The 17408-nt window shown below is 35.9% G+C and overlaps 1 protein-coding gene across 1 annotated transcript in view; it reads left to right on the top strand.

Moving 5' to 3' along the window:
- The window catches only part of LOC140437823 (DNA-dependent protein kinase catalytic subunit-like), a 53933-nt gene extending 36799 nt beyond the window's left edge, over positions 1-17134 (top strand). The window contains exons 21-27 of the mRNA XM_072527584.1: positions 65-531; positions 3679-3890; positions 7921-8186; positions 8348-8571; positions 8716-8916; positions 14125-14393; positions 16321-17134. Coding sequence (XP_072383685.1) covers positions 65-531; positions 3679-3890; positions 7921-8186; positions 8348-8571; positions 8716-8916; positions 14125-14393; positions 16321-17029 — 2348 coding nt within the window. The 3' untranslated portion in view covers positions 17030-17134. The remainder of the gene's footprint in view (positions 1-64; positions 532-3678; positions 3891-7920; positions 8187-8347; positions 8572-8715; positions 8917-14124; positions 14394-16320) is intronic.
- The last annotated feature ends 274 nt before the right edge of the window (positions 17135-17408 follow it).

The following is a 17408-nucleotide window of genomic DNA, read 5'->3' as shown; positions in this document are numbered from 1 at the left end:
TCGATACACAAACAACTACACAACCTTCCAATTTACAGTTGTTTGACAGTTAATTGGTTTTTAGGAGATAATCTGAAACGTCCCGAAGACGAGTCAATAAAACTAACCACCAACAGTAAACTTTTCGACGCGCTTATTGATATGTCTGAATTAATGTCATCTAATACAAATCTCTTAACATTTAGTGAACAAATTTCTTCAGTATTGGGCATCTCTGTCAATACAGTCGCAGACATAGAAACGTATGCTTGGAATACTTTAAAATGTTCGGTAGAAAAATGCAACACCGAGGAAATGGACAGCGATGTGGATAGAAATGATTCGTCTGATAAGTTTAAAAGGATTGCTGATACCTATATCAAACTGGCACATTTTATTAGGAACAAAAACGATAATAGTTTGGAGGGTGAGTTTATGTTGTTCGTGTTGAGAGCGATGAAGCTGAACTGTTCGGAAGCCAGGCAGCTATTTCCGTGTATTTTAATGCTGGAGAATTTGGCCACTACGCACAAGGAATTGTTTTTGAAAGAGGTATGTATTTTTATGTATTATTTTAACCCAGCATCAATGTCGTTAATTTTATTACACCATCACTGTCGTGTTAGATTTTATCTAACATTAGTGTTTTTTTCAATAAAACAATTTTAGTTTCCCAATAACTCATTTTAATAAGCAAAAACTGAAACTAAATTATTTAACACATTCAATCTTAACATAATTATGGCAACAAAACCGAAAAGGGTAAGTTAAAAGATAAGAAAAAGTAAGTTTTGGTAAGCAAAGTATTCCCTGTTTCGCTTAGACTCTGCGAACAATTGCTTAACGTTATTCTGTCTCACTGCCTAAAAAAACCGCAAAAAGGTAATAAGTAAGCTAAAAAGGTAAGTAAACAAAAAACTTACAATGATTTAATTTTCATCATTATCGTCATCTGTGCATTCTGTGTGTGTTTATTTGTTCTCTGCGTGTTCTCTTTACAAATTGGGCTTGTGCAAATATTGCAACGATGTTGGGTAAAGCAGTTTTTTCTTACTGGGCAGTAAAGGCATCTTGGTTTTTCATTATTTGCTGTTGACGTTGCCGGTTGAGGTTTGATTCCAGCTACGTTATGTATTTTTTGACGAAGACTTGTAGATAACCTTGGTATAGATGCTCGACGAGTTACATGGGGTAGTGCAAGTTATTTTGCTAAATCAGTAATGAAAGCTCTTCGTTTTAAAATTACATTAGTATTGCTTCTAAAAATTATCTGGCTATTTACAGTGGCAATATTGAGCAGAGTACAAAAGACAGTAAGGGGCCAACAGTTACTTATTGTGCTCACAGAATACTCTGATTTTAGCCGATCAACGACATCTACACCTCCCTTCGTACTGTTGTAAAAGGTAATGACCTCAGGTTTCAGATCTTGGGATGAAGGATCTATGGAATCATCGTCATGCAATGTTGATAACATTAGTACGTTTTTGTTCTTTTTTGGTACGTAAGAAGCTAATATACAATGGTTTTTCGTATTTCCTTCTTTGTCACCATACAAAAATATGGAACTTTTTATTAGCCGATTTTTAACATCCAGTAGCATTGGAGGAATTTGGGCTTTAATTTTTCGTATTGTACCTACTATAGTTAATCTGTGGTTTTCGTATAAATCATTGGCTAGAGGAACCGATGTAAAATAGTTGTCCATAGTAACATTTCTTCCTGAGTTATTAATTGGTTGAATAAGTCGTTTTACTACACTACTCGCATCATTGGGCTTTTGGAAAGGCCCATCGGGTTATCTGCCAGCATAAATTTCCATATTAGATGTATAGAACATTCTAGCATCACAAAGCGCATATATTTTAATCCCGTATTTTGCCGGTTTATTAGCAATATACTGTCTAAATTTGCATCTACCCCGAAATGCTTCCAACATTTCATCAATTGTTGCGTATTCACTAATTGTGTAATTATTCAAGCATTGTTGAACAAAGGCATCAAAAATGTGACGTATAGGGGCTAAATTATCAAATTTTGCTCGTTCCTTCCTTGAATTGCTGTCGTCAAATTTTATAGCTTGAACCAGAATATGATACCGATATTTTGATAATGTAGCCGCAAAAAAGTCCGGTGCGGTTCCATCGGTGCTCCATAACTCTGCGGTATTCAAATGCTGAGCTTTTTTGACTCCGGCCAGATAAAGCAAACCCAAGAATGCACTAATTTCTATAAAATCGGTTGGCGTGCAGTTTTTTGAATTATTGTATGATGGCCTCATTTTATCTAATTTTTGATTGGTGCAATCAACAATATAAGAAATTATCTCATCGGGGAAAAACAATTTCCAACAATCTAGAGCTGTTTTATGTCGTTTCGCTACATTTTTTACGCCTGGCAACTTCGTAATTATATTTTGCCGGGAAGTTTTATTTCTGAGATCAGTTCTTTTGTGATGAAGCCACTCTGTTTTGTCTTTTCCTCTAGAGATTGGCACATCAATTGGCAAAATAGTTATATTTGAAGCACTTGTGGATGGAACCGGCTCACTTTCAATTATTTCCTCACTCTCACTCAACCCAGATTGTTCTGTATCGGAACAGTGTTCACTATGCCCAGATGGAGCATCTGAATCCGAGTTATTATCCATTTCCACATCACTCTCACACTCCTCGAACCATTTTATCAATTGTTCTTGTGTTTTCTCATCCATTTTAGATAATAAGTGTAAAAGACGAGCGTAAATAATCTCGACAGACTACACGAAATAAACAACAACCTTACTCGACAGCGAGTACGCGATCACTGTCGTGTTAGATTTTATCCAACGTGCACCGCGCAGTCCACACCTCCCACTCCAACCCATTGTTTCGCTTTAAAATGCGATATATCCAAAGCATCACCAGGCATATCTAGAAGCTTTAAATCATAACTACTCGAAAATAAAAAATATAAGGGTAAATTCGAATTTGTTAGATTTTTTCTAACATCGACAGTGATCGCGGGTTAAATAAAATTGTCGAAGGCGTTAAAACTGTCTATACTTATGTTAGAAGTAATATAGTTATAGTATTAAATCTACTTTGGAATCAGACGAAATTATCATAACACAGGAAGAACTAGCGCACATCGATGGAGGAGGGACTTCTGGTGGGGATGCGTGTGTAATAAGCGCTGACAGTAACGAGGCGATGCAAATCGTTACAACCGGTACATTAAGAAAAGTGTTGATTTTATAAGAAACATTTTAATAGGCAACGAAAGATAGTAGACATAACATAAGAATTTGTTGCGTTTTGAAAGTGACAGGGCAACGGTGCTTCTTGTAGTATTTAATTGTATATTTTATTTGAAGAAGCGACGACGACGATGGAACCAAACAACCATGTTTCCGCAAAATAGTTGATGGAATGGATTGAATAAATGTTAACATTTAGAATCTTTAAAGGAGTAACATTGTTATTATTTGCTCCGGTTTTCTAGATTTTAAAGTCTTCCTCTAAATTATGGGGTGTAAATGAGCCTCTATACCTTATTACTCATCCATCGACCAACTCAACTCACTAGCGAATTCAAATTCAAAACCACAGATCCATTTTTAATTTTATGAACTGTTTTTATTTTGAACCGGTCCGTTTGAAATATTTTTCTGGATAGCGTGTGGCTCCAAACATGACTATTACAAGATTTGTTTTTTAGACCGAACAAATTCCCACTTGGATGTTTCTGGGCTGGATACCACAATTGCTGGTCAACGTTGACTCCCCAAAAGTATTTGTCGTGTCGAAACTGATCCAAAGAATCGCTGATACTTATCCACAAGCTATAATGTATCCTTATAGGTTGAGTAAAGAGAATTATAATTTTAAGGATGATGGGGTTCAAAGCGAAGCTAAGATACTCATAGAAAGGTAAGTACATTAGTAAGTACAAAGGTAAGTAGTTTTTTTATGTCGTTCCGTGAACTCAAGTCAAATCGATCGATATTTTATGTATCTAGGTTACCTGTGTTACCTGTGATATATATTTTGGCAACATCCATTGATACCATAATGATAAAAAATATAATGGTTTTACCTACTGAGGTCAAAATGTCTGTTTAGTTCAATCTGCCTACTCCTCAGTGTCGAGTGACAACCGGTCTTACCCTGTGTGGCTGCTTTTATACTCGCTGTATGCGCGGGAACGGTATGCGCTGACGTGGTCTGAACTGACGTGGCCTGAGCGGTGTGGGCGGGAGGTCGCTGAAGCAGGGGTCGCCATGTTGCCGGCAATCGTTTTGCGTCATCGCGCGTGTTCAAGCTGTTAGGCCGTTTTTCGATTTCGATAGCTTCACGAATGATTCTCGCTTTTAATGAGCGGATGGGAGCGATGGTTTTTGCTTTTTCGAAATCTATTTTATGGCCTGTCTGAATATGATGTTGGACTAGGGCTGAAGTGGTATCGGAATGTTTGACTGATAGAGAATGTTCGTAAATACGGTTATGGATTCGTCGGTTTGTCTGTCCTACGTATGTACGTGGGCAACTGGAACAAGGTATCTCGTAGACACCATGGTCTTCATTGGGGATTTGGTCTTTTACGGATCTGACGAGATTGGACAATTTGGAGTGAGTGGTGAAGATGGTTTTGATATTAAGAGGGATAAGAGTTCTACTGATCTTGTCAGTGACACCTTTAATGAAAGGTAGAAAGATTTTGGGTTGATCCGGCGGCAAGGTTTCTTTTTTGGATGGAATGGGGTTTAGAAGTTTTTGAATGCTTCTATTGATTTAGGTTTTGTGGTAGCCGTTTTGTGGAGTGTTTGTCGTATTGAATTGATTTCGGATGACCTGTGATTGTTGTCGCTAAGTCTTATGGAACGGGAAATAAGAGTGTTGATGACTGAATAAAGTTGGGCGGGGTGATGATGTGACTGGGCATTGAGATAGCTGTTTGTATGAGTGGGTTTCCGGTACACGGAATAGGAAAAACTGTGAGGTGGATTTTTCTGAATAAGAACATCGAGGACTGGCAAAGACGCTTCAGACTCAACTTCCATCGTGAATTGAATGCTGGGATGTATTCCATTCAGGTGGGAGAGGAAGAGATCTAATGTGTCTTTACCATGGGACCAAATGACAAAGGTGTCATCAACGTACCGTAACCAGCAGGTGGGTTTGAGATTTGATGAGGACAAGGCTACTGTTTCGAAATGTTCCATGTATATATCTGCTATTACGGGAGAGAGGGGCGATCCCATTGGGGCACCTTTGATTTGACGATAGAAATGATTTTGGAACGTGAAATATGTATTAGACATGCAGTGTTTTATAAGAGATAATGTGTCTTGGGGAATTTGATGTTTAGAGTCCAAGATGGAAATGGTTTCATCGATGGGAATGTTGGTGAATAAAGAAACAATGTCAAAACTGACGCTCATTAAAAGCGAGAATCATTCATGAAGCTATCGAAATCGAAAAACGGCCTAACAGCTTGAACACGCGCGATGACGCGAAACGATTGCCGGCAACATGGCGACCCCTGCTTCAGCGACCTCCCGCCCACACCGCTCAGGCCACGTCAGTTCAGAGCACGTCAGCGCATACCGTTCCCGCACATACAGCGAGTATAAAAGCAGCCACACAGGGTAAGACCGGTTGTCACTCGACACTGGGGAGTAGGCACATGGAGACCTCAGTGCCGAGAGACAGTTCTTGCAATATAGAACACGATACTGGTACGTCTCGAGTAAGGGGAGTAGGCAGATTGAGACCCCGAACTCGAACCGAACCGTATCACTCTTGATAATGGCTCCAAAATGGCTCCAGTAATTTTCATATATATATATATATATATATATATATATATATATATATATATATATATATATATATATATATATATATATATATATATATATTTATATATATATATATATATATATATATATATATATATATATATATATATATATATATATATATATATGTATATATGTAGTCCCCAGTCTTAGAGTACACACGTTGTCACATGCAAAGATAAATCTCTTAATCTACTAAAGTCTGTTATCATTGATAACTCGTATCCCATTTCAATCATCAATAAATATCTATGCAGAAGCACTCAATGGTGTAATATTAGCGTCCATTTCTAACAACATACAGATGAACAACTCAACATTCATCCCAGAACGAGCCACTAAATATGCTTCTCTTCCGTACTTCCCACAAATCACGAATAAGCTTACTAAACTCTTAATAACTTACCAGTTAAAATAGCGTTAATAATCGCGAGAACTGTACAAAAGTTATTTTCGAAGACCAAAATTCCATTGTCACCTTTAGAATAAACTAATGTTGTACCTTTATAACCTGTGCAGAGTGCAGCTCCTGCTACATTGGACAGACCAGCCACTCTGTTCAAGGTCGACTAACGTTTCACAAAAGTGGCACTAGGATTTCCAAACTCCCGTGTGCCCTTGCACAACATGCCATTTCAACCAAACACCTAATCGACTCTACAAACGTCATAATACTTTGCAAACAACAAAATTATCATAATAGATCCGTCCTAGAAATGTGAAAAAGTCTAAAACATCCATCAACATCCTTCTAAGTAAAAGAACTGACATTGACAACTTGAACCAGATCTATCACTTTCTCATCATAGATGACAAATAGACTTCATATCCCATATATCTATTTTTTTAAACTGCTTTAACCACAAGGGTTATTAGCAATGGTCGATTTTACAGATAACATAGATATAAAAAAAAAACAAAGAATACAATTAGATTTTGTTGATTAGTCCTGAGGAAACCAAAAAAAGCATGGTACGGTTGTGGTCACGATATTCACTTAGAATGTCTTTTATTGTTGTAGGTAACTGTTCAGGTTGTCTTTCAAATGCTTACAACGGATACTCCACTAATAAGTGATGCACTGTTAGATCACTATCACACGCGTAACACAAAGGTTTATGTTGCTTCTGTAGTAGGAAATCATGTGTGATCTTGGTGTGTCCTAATCGTAGTCTGGAGATGATAACTTGATCTCTTCTTTTCATAGGTAGCCTCCATGGCAGGGCAGTTTGTTTTATGGATCTATATCCCATATTCCTTAAACAAATAGTCAAGAACTGGTTCAGCTTACATTCGAACAAATTATTCCACGAGCCACATACATTCTATCTTTAATGCCTCTTCCACAAAAGTGCAGCTCTCCCACGGAGGAATAAAATAGACGCGCACATTGCATGATGCCTGTACATTAACAGAAAATTCACCAGACAATTGCATGAACTGTTAGTCTCATTGTATGAATGAGACTAACGAATGAAGATTAGTGCTCTGGTTTAGTTTTTTTTTTTTCGTTGTGTTTTGTTTTTAATCTAAGTAACCATACACTTTTTCTTCTTCTTCTTCTTCGGCTTTTCCCATTATGAGTTCGCCGTTTTCGTCCTCCACAGCACTCTATTCTCCCAGTCACCTTCTCTGAGGTCTCTATCTATCATAGCATTTCCGACGTATGTTTTCCATCTTGTAGCAGGTCTTCCTCTCCGTCTTCTTCCCGGCTGGTCCCAGTTTAATATTCTTTTCGGCCACCTATGCTCTGGCATTCTTTGTACATGCCCGTACCACTGCAGGGCTCTGTTACAGACATTTTTTAACATCTAAAAAAAAAACCTTCAGTGTTTGTAAGTATGGACTTCACCGTTGTTGTTTTTTACTTATAAAGTTACATCATTATATTTTATAGTGAACTGAGGAAGCTTTTAAAAGCTTCCCTGAAAAATTCACTTTCAAATTCATTCATTCAAATTCATGATTATATCAATTATAAATAACAATACACTGGCTGACAGCTTCAAACTTATTACAATCTTTTTACTTTACGTAAAAGGCAGTCACTGTTCCAAGTTTTTTAATTATTTTTTTTTTCGTTTATAACACCATTTTAGGTTAGATGAACAACTGCTGAAAGACGAAAAAATAAATAAATTCTTAAAAGCTTTATCGTACGCAAGTATTCCGGCAAATATCCTTATATATAACGTAAGAAAAATTAAGGATTCTGATGACATTAATAGTATCAAAAAATATATAAAGTGTGTTCAAGAGGACGTTTTTAACCAAGCTTATGGTACCAATAACGTGAATAATATGCAGGGAAATATGTTTAAGTCGATAAGAAGAAGATTCGAAAACATTTTTACCCGAATGTCAGGTAAGCAATATTTTTGTATTTTTTTCTTGATACGTAAATATTGAATCTTACCCTCAGGCAAACGTCAAAAAATCACGTGCGCCAATATGCTATAGTTTAAATTTATTCTCCGTCTAATTTTGGGTAGCCCAGTTTTTTACAATATAATTTTAAATTTTCAGACATGCCAATTAATGAGATCAAAACTTATGCCCAAGTGATATTATCAGAATCGGACAAAATATCGAACGACGAACCCTCGTTATTATTAAAAGATTATTGTCCTTGGTTAGCGAACTTTTCGGCTAACAAACTTAACATGGAATTAGAAATACCCGGTCAGTACGATGGACAGAAGCTACCGGTACCTCAGCATCACGTGAAGATATCAGGCTTTCATCCAGAGGTGAGTTATGTTTTATTTAGTTGGTCGACAATCTCATCTTTTTCATCAAACTAAAGATAACCACCTTTTTATTATTTTCGATACTTGTGGTAGTTTTTTTATTCTATGCTAGCTTCTGTTAAACTGGAAAACAAATATTTTTAGGTTGCTGTAATGTCATCTCTGCGAAAACCCATAAAAATTAGAATGATTGGTATGAACACCAAAGAATATCCATTCTTGATCAAGTTTGGAGAAGATATAAGGCAAGATCAACGAATACAACAACTTTTCGGTCTTATGAACAACATTTTAAGAAATGACACTTCTTGTTCTAATAACGGATTAGATATTCTAACTTACCAGGTATGTTATTTGCTCGATTTTATTGATTTCTGTACCATTTTCAAATAAAAATGATAAATACAACCAATTATCGTGAAGTTTCGTCGCGCAGTTCATTTTAGCGACAATAATTAATTAACACTTGCCAATAATTCGCAGATACGCCACTGAATCAATGCCAAGTATAGGCCTTTTCATATGTGATGAGCGCAAGCGCAATTCAATAATTTTGTACTGTTTTGACCAACAATGGCTGAGAATGCAGTGTTACCTTCACAATTAAATCAATCAATCAGGAAAAATCTAATTAATACAAAATATAATTTTGTTGAAGCCCATTATTGTACTTACTTTACTTTATTTAGCCTTTTCTTATCTTAATTGTGTGTTCATAGGTCTAGTATTTATAAAGTCAGTTGAAACACCTAAAAAAAAAACTGATAGCCGGCAAACATTAAAAAATATATCATATTACGAGACATGGGTGCATCATTTATTTTTATATTCATCACCATCATTCTGACTTCACAACCCTGCGTCCTAGCCTTCTCTCCAGTCATCCCTATTAATCGCCTTCCTGCGCCAAGCACGTATTCCCATATTTCTCATGTCTTCATCGATGTTATCAAGGAATCTTGTTCTGTGTCTTCCTTTTCTTCTCTGACCAATGGATATATCAAGGAACGTTTTTCTAGCTGGGTCATTTTGTTCCATCCACATTACATGCCCTATCCACCTCAGATCTTAATATTATTTACGATATCTGGTTCCTGGTATATTTTGTAAGGTTCGGAAGTTGTATCGTTTTCTTTACACTCCATTGTCGTGTACTGCTCCATAGATTCGCCTTAGGACTTTTCTTTCGAAACATCCTAACATGTTTTCATTACATTTTATTAGAGTCCAGGTCCCTGAACCATATGTTAGGACTGGGCGTATTCTTGTTTTGTAGAGTTTTATTTTTGTATTTCTCGATATAATTGTGGATTTAAGGAGATTGAGCTTTTTTTGGAGATTGTGGATTTAAGGAGACGCTAGCAGTGCCCCATAGCTGAATTCCGTAAGTCCATATGGGCTTGGGGATGGACTTGTAGACTAAAATTTTGTTATCCAAAGAGATTGAGCTCAAAATAGCATCTGTTGGCGTGCAAATTCTGCGATTTATCTCTGCGGTAGTATTATTTTCAGTGTTAAGAAGCGCTTCCAGGTATACAAATTCATTCACAGCTTCTCTAATAATAAATAAAAATATATTGGGGGTGAAGACGCCGCTGTCACCATTCTAACAACATTGGGGGGGTTAAGCGTGATAATTTAGGATTGAAGCTGTAGATGAATCGACTAACCCCCTCTAATGAATTGTCTCGACTCTGATAAAGGCTGTCACCATTGTAGAAGACGTCTGTCTCAATGTCCTTATCAATGTCTCTACAAATTTTTTTAGGAGATACTTATCCCTGCGAGCGGGGCAAGGCTTACTGGTTCCACTAGTCTGGACTGGCTGGTTTCGCCCTCGCGGATTTACAAGAGGGTAGGAAAATCTTTCTGGAAAGGAAGGGAATAAGGACTTCTCGGTCTCAGGTCCTGCAAAGAGTGAGAGGCTATGGGCTTACGTTAGAAGCCGGAGCACTGCATAAGCGAAATGTGTATCTCTTCTAGTCTCGACCTGTAACGGCTAGGAATAACAAAAACAAATTTCGAGTTTACAATGTAATAACTAGACTGTAGTAGTCAGCGAAGATATATGCGTAGGAACAAGATCCATAGACCAGGTAACGGCCTATAAATACCTAGGTCATGAGATTCGCATAGGAAAAGATAACCAAACCGTTGAGCTTCTCCGTCGTATAAGACTGACTTGGGCAGCCTTCGGCAAGCTGAACCATATTTTCAAATCGTCTAATATACCAATATGCCTTAAAAGAAAAACGTTTAATCAGTGTGTTTTGCCAGTGTTAACTTACGGTGCCGAAACGTTGACCATGACAAGGAGAACAGTTCAAAAGATCCGTGTGTGTCAAAGGGCGATGGAGCGTGCTATGTTGGGCGTTTCACTACGAGACAAGATCCCAAATCGCCAGCTACGACAAAGAACAGGAGTGGCTGATGCAGTAGAGAGAGTAGCAACACTGAAATGGAACTGGGCAGGTCACGTGGCTCGAATGACAGATAATAGATGGACAAAGCGGATACTGGAATGGAGACCAAGAGATGATGCCTACCGAAGCAGAGGTCGTCCACCAACACGTTGGACTGACGATCTAAAACGTTGTCATAGGAATTGGATGCAAGAGGCACAAGATCGAAATAGATGGAAAATTATGAGGGAGATCTATGTCCAGCAGTGGATAAGCGAAGATTGAATGATGATGAACTAGACTGTACACTACAAAATATCAGTTATGACCAAAATGTTCGATCAGGCGCGAAGGGAAACGAGAAGAGACAAGCAAGGAATTAAAGGTCGGACAATTCCGTATCATTAGATATACCTTGGGTTAGTATATAGATCTTAGTTGCCTTCGCGTATCTAGGCTCTAGCTAGGGAATACGCCTCCAGTCTACAGGGATTTGAGATTGCGAACCTTCGAATCTCCAGTTGCCGACACTTATGCGTCCACTATCCCGTCGAGTTAATTAACGCGTCCACTGTCTGCGTATCGTCCGATCTCCACACTATGGCGTGGAGCGTCTGGCGTGACCACTTCCCACTAACTCCCGCTGGCGTCGGGCCACTCTCGGCGCCGCGCTCTTACTGAACGTTTGACCAACTTCTGCTTGTTTTTTATGTATTCGCTGATTATGCCATCTATTCCATGTGTTAAACTGGATCACGCTATGTAAAAACTTCTTAGTCAGCTCAATTCTTCTCACTTGTTTAACAATTCGTACCTTGTATTAATTTCCAACAAGGTCTAAGTGTCGTAATTTTTTAAACATTCAGGCTTGTGTTAAACTGAGTCAATTGTTTTGTTTTTAATTTGAAATGTATACGTAAAACTGTGTCGGATTTATTCTTTATTAATTTGGAATATATAATAAATACTTAAATAATTATTACTCTTTACTAGGCTAATTGTCCCTTAATTTTTCCTTCTTTATTTCCTTGCTGTTTACGTTACACTTCGATGACGTCGTATTCTATAACTAGTGGTCGTAGGATTTGTGGTTGCGTGCTTATTTTTATATACTTCGTTTTGTTGGTGTGTATTATTAAACCCAGTTTTGTAAGTTAACTTATTCTATTTACAATATTTCTGTCAGACTTTCATTCATTTTCTTTTTATATAGCACTCATATATGTTCAACACAATACGTTGACACTGCACCTGTAGGTCTTTGTTTTTAAATTCTAAAGTACTTTCAACACAATTCGATTCTGGGTTAATATTGTCCTCTTTTTCAAATGGTCGCCAAAAGACCACATTGACAGTATAATGACAGCACTGTACTACAGAATAAGAAACAATCAGAATGCCCACTCTCCATGAAACAATAAGTACGCGCATCTCGTTCGCGCAGACATTCAGCCATGTTTTAATCGGAACCAGTGCTGTTCAGTAAAAATTATTTTGTTTGTAGTTGTCATTTTGTGGACCAAGATAGGAAAAATGAACCTATAATTTTTGAGCATAACATAAAGAAAAAGTTTCTGTTCTCCACTCCAGAAAAATGGTAAGCTTAAAATCGGATTTAAATGAATATCTTAATATGTATATAATGTATATTAAATTTATTTTTTAAATTCATCCTGTTTTTTTCACAATGTAAACCCTTATAAATACTTAATGAAACACTACTTACTTTTTGAAAAGTTTATTAATGTTATAAAATTTATGTATAAAAATAAATTTATTTTCTGACAACTTATCAATAGAAATCAAAATAAGCAACAAAAGAAATAATTTTCGCAGCAGTAATGTCCACACAACTATACATTTATTTTTAAATAAAAAAAATGTGACAGACAATGGACCAGCCAGTTGATTCTGTTGATCAAAATTTACATTTAATAATATTGATAGAAAGGTTTACACATAATGTTATATTACAACTAAAAGTCCTTATTCACTACTTAAACGGAGAAAACGAATATCTTTAGTCTTTTACAGAATAAAATCAGGGACACCTAAAAAGAATAAAATATTACAGAATGACGGTATTAGATTTTTGTTTTGATACAGTGCAGCAACAACCGCTGATACGTATTTCGACCTCCTTAAGTCTCTTCAGAACGGTATAGCCACTGCTCTGAACCAAAACAAAAATCTTTCCCGTCCTAGACAATAGTTATTAAAATAACTATATACGGACGTAACTACGCCATCTAAAAACAAAAAGAGAAATCAAACGATTTCTACTTAGCCAGCTATTTTATCCAGCTGTTTGTTTCGCAAATTTTAGGAAACACAGTGGTTAAGATTTGAATTCGGTTTCGCTAAGTAGAAATCGTTTGATTTCTCTTTTTGTTAATAAAATATTAATTTAAATATTTTTCAACTTCATAACTAATTTCAATGATTTATTGATTTGCATTAAAATAACCCTGATAAAAACAACAACAAAATTCTTTGAAATAAAGAAAAAATAAGTATAAAAGTATAAGTTGTAAAAGTTTTAATCTAACACAATATAACCTAAAAATATGAACTTTGACAGTAAAATTACACCAAATGTGATTCTCAATCCAAGTCTGTGTTCTGTGTTTCCGTCTAAAACATGGCGATCGCGTGCTGAAAAACTTCAAAGGCGGCATCTGAGAGTGGGCATTCTGATTGTTTCTTATTCGGTGTCTGTACACCCTCGCCGGCGGTAGCGAATTTCCAAGTAGAATATAAAATATTGGTGATTTTGAATAACATTATCTATGTCCAATATTTATTTGATGGGATGTACCTTTCATTCTCTGTTTCTTCCATCTCTATCTTACGAAGTACGGAGATTGTTCAAAGACGTGTTATTTATAATTTAACTTAATTACCGGTAAATGTAATATTGAACTGTCCTTATAAATTGTGTCGGAGTGAAATGTTTCAACTGACTATAAATATTATACTTTAACATGCTTGTTTACAAAAACAGTACGATAAAAATGGCTGATACTGACGCATGCGCACAAAATAAATTGTAATGAAAAGACCTATTTAAACGTTTCATCAATGGCTAGATTGGTGACTTTTAATAAGCGTTTAGTGTGTTAATATTTGGAACATATTTCCGTTTTTTTAGGTCATTCCATTAAATTCCAATTTGGGTCTAATTCAATGGGTTAACGATATTAAATCTTTACGAAATTTTCTAATAAAAGCACTAAAAACTGAATCACAACTTGACGATTTTTCGAAAAAGATTAGGGAGGAATATGATAATTTCATATCAAAAGGCAACAAGGGCAACCATTTTCACATCTACGGAAAAGCTGCTGTAGCGATTAGAAAGGATAGAGTTGTCCATAATTTTAACAGCTTGGTTAAGAAGATTCCATGGGATATCATGAGGTAAATAATGTTTCGTTATTCTTGTTTATTCGTCATTTTCTTCATCTTCTTCTTCATGTGCCCTCTACTCATTGGAGGTTGGCTACCATCAACTGGAATTTTTCTTTATCTTCTTAACTTTTATCAATAGGTCATTATTTTTATTAATTCTTTCCAATACTCGATAATTTAATACTTTCTTGATCCATGGTATTTTTAATAACCACGGGTAAAACCACATCTCAAAAGAATCCAGACGTGACATGGTTTAACGTCCAGCCCTCAACTCCATACAACAGTAGACAGTTTTCGCCTTCCTCAGCTCTCTGTCAAATCCTCTGCCACACAGTCCTTTCATCTTCTAGTTCTCATTTCTACGTCAGGATCCTGATCACAGATCTCGAAATCTTTTCTATATAAAACTTGATTTTAGGTATCATCTGGAAATTTTCGTACCAAATTTTACCTTTTCGTACCAATACTTGGAAATTTTTGTACCAAAATGTTGTTTTGTTTTATTGTCTTTGTGTGTTTTTAAAGCCTTTTCATGAAAATAACATTTTTTGGTGAGATAGAATGACCATCTTGAGGTTATGTACCACCACCTTAAATGTACCATAAGTTTGAATCTATTTTTCTTCTAAACCGTTGATTGGATTTCGATGATTTTTTTTTTCACATTATAGGTCTATTTCTAAAGAATTACTGTACCAATGTTTTCTGAAAAATGTCAACGTTACACCCGAATACGTAAAAATAAAATTGTGTTTTTTCATCAAATTTTGCAACACCCTGTGGAATTTATTAGAAACAAATGCTACATCTTATTAACATTGCGAGATATAATTTTTTTTCTCAATATTTTAGTTATAAAATGATCATGATCGCTCGTTATTAAATATTGTTCAAAACTTTAAATATAACAAGTTTCTATGGACATTTAAAACAAATAAAAGCAAAGAAAACACTACTTACATAACTTTTATTAACATTAAAAACAACTAAAGCTTAAAAAACAAAATTTTAATAATATTTAACGAGTGCTCGTCTCTCAAAAACACTTAATAACGAGTATTCTCGCCGCTATTTCTAATTACTTCTTCACAGTGACTAAGCATACTTAAAATCAAGCGTCCTATTTGGTCTTGATCAATTGCATCCCAAAATTCTCTCAACATAACTTCCATATCATCAAGACCTGAGTTGACGATCAATAACATCCTACAAATTCTCTATGGGATTTAGATCATGGCTGCAGAGTGGCCAGTTCATGTTTTTTTTTATCAATTTTGTCCAAATAATCCCGGATCACACGTACTACATGTGGTCGTGCATTATCATGCACTAAAAGAGTTTTTTCATATTTAAGGAGCAAAAGGAACTACATAGTTTGACAAAATGTCTGTAATGTATCTTTCACTTATTAAGTTATCTCTTCTTAAAGTAACAGTCTTAAGAGTATTAGAGATAAATTGTAAGAGATATTCTTCCCCAAACCATTGCAGATCCTCCATTGAATAAAGTCAATAGGTCGTATGTTGTACTGTGCATAGCGTTCTCGTGATCGTCGAATAACTCTTACTGAGCCATAAAAGTAATACCTCTATTCGTCTATAAACTCCAACACTGGTGTTCTGAAAGTACTTTTCTTTTTTGATAATAGTGATATTAAGATCATTCTTTTACGAAAATATTGAGAAAAGATAAAGCTACCTCTCAATATGAATAAGATGTAGCGTTTGTTTTTAATAAATTCCACGGGATGTTGCAAAATAACATGAAAAAACACTACTTTATTTTTATACCTTTATTTTTAAAACGTTGACATTTCTCGGAAAGTGTTGTTACAGTAATTCTTTACAAATAGACCTATAATGTGAAAGAAAAATCATCTAAATCCAATTAACGGTTTTATTAATAACGGTAATTATAATATATTTGTTTTTAGAACTTCGTTTTGGGTTTTAAGTACCAGTACCGAAAACTACATAGCGTTACGCAACAACTTTGTAAAGACATACTCAGTAATGTGCGCAGCTCACTGGATCTTGGGCATCGGCGACCGCCATTTGGAAAACAGCTCGATATGTCTAAGAAACGGTAAGGTCCTGGGCATCGACTTTGGCCACTCCTTCGGCACCGCCACCCAAATACTGCCAGTACCCGAACTAGTACCATTCCGACTGACACCTCACATAGTAAGCCTCATGGAACCGCTAAAGGAGAGAGGCCCTTTCAGGGAATACATGATACATTGTTTGAAATGCTTAAGAGCTAACAGTTCATCTCTGTTGGCGACTATGAACGTCTTTATACAAGAGCCGTCGCTAGATTGGTTAGAACATGCCGAAGCCGGCGAAGACTGCCAGAGTAACACTTGGTACCCGTTAGTGAAGCTGGAACAAGCCAAACGAAAACTTAATGGTGCGAACTGCGTTGACATCATGGTAGAGGAGTTAAAGGCTGGGATGAGAATCCAGGAATATACTGATGCGTATGTGAAACTAGTTTTGGGAGAGGCAAATGAAAATTTGCGGACAAAGTTTGTTGGAAAAGAAAGTTTAACTGTTGAGGATCAGGTAGATTGTTTAATAGATCATGCTACTGATAGCAATTTATTAGGACGAATGTGGAGGGGATGGTGTCCATGGGTGTAAGATAATGCATTGGAGATATAAAAAAATGTTTATGTTTTTGTAACGTTAATTAGTCAAGTTTTTTTATGTTTGTTTTTGAATATTTAAATAAAATCAATTTTTTAAGTGTATTTTTTAAATATCCTAAAATTCTTAATGGTCTTCTAATAAAAAGGAGGATTTGGATCGAAATAAAAATGAGCAAAGTCCATTTGGGGATGAGTAAAATCAAAACTGCAACAGATAGATAGTCTGTGATTGTTATTTCTGAAAGTATTTTAAAATGTCTTAAACTGTGACGTCTGTGGTGGTATAATAATGGGCATTAAAGTGACGAACCAATCAAATCTACTAGTCAACTGACAGATAGAACTGTCAAAAAAAACCTAACCTACATTTT

Source organism: Diabrotica undecimpunctata, chromosome 3 (genome assembly GCF_040954645.1).
Source record: "Diabrotica undecimpunctata isolate CICGRU chromosome 3, icDiaUnde3, whole genome shotgun sequence".
NCBI lineage: Eukaryota > Metazoa > Arthropoda > Insecta > Coleoptera > Chrysomelidae > Diabrotica > Diabrotica undecimpunctata.
The sequence above is the reverse complement of the archived record's forward strand: the minus strand, read 5'-3'. Positions and strand labels throughout refer to the sequence as shown.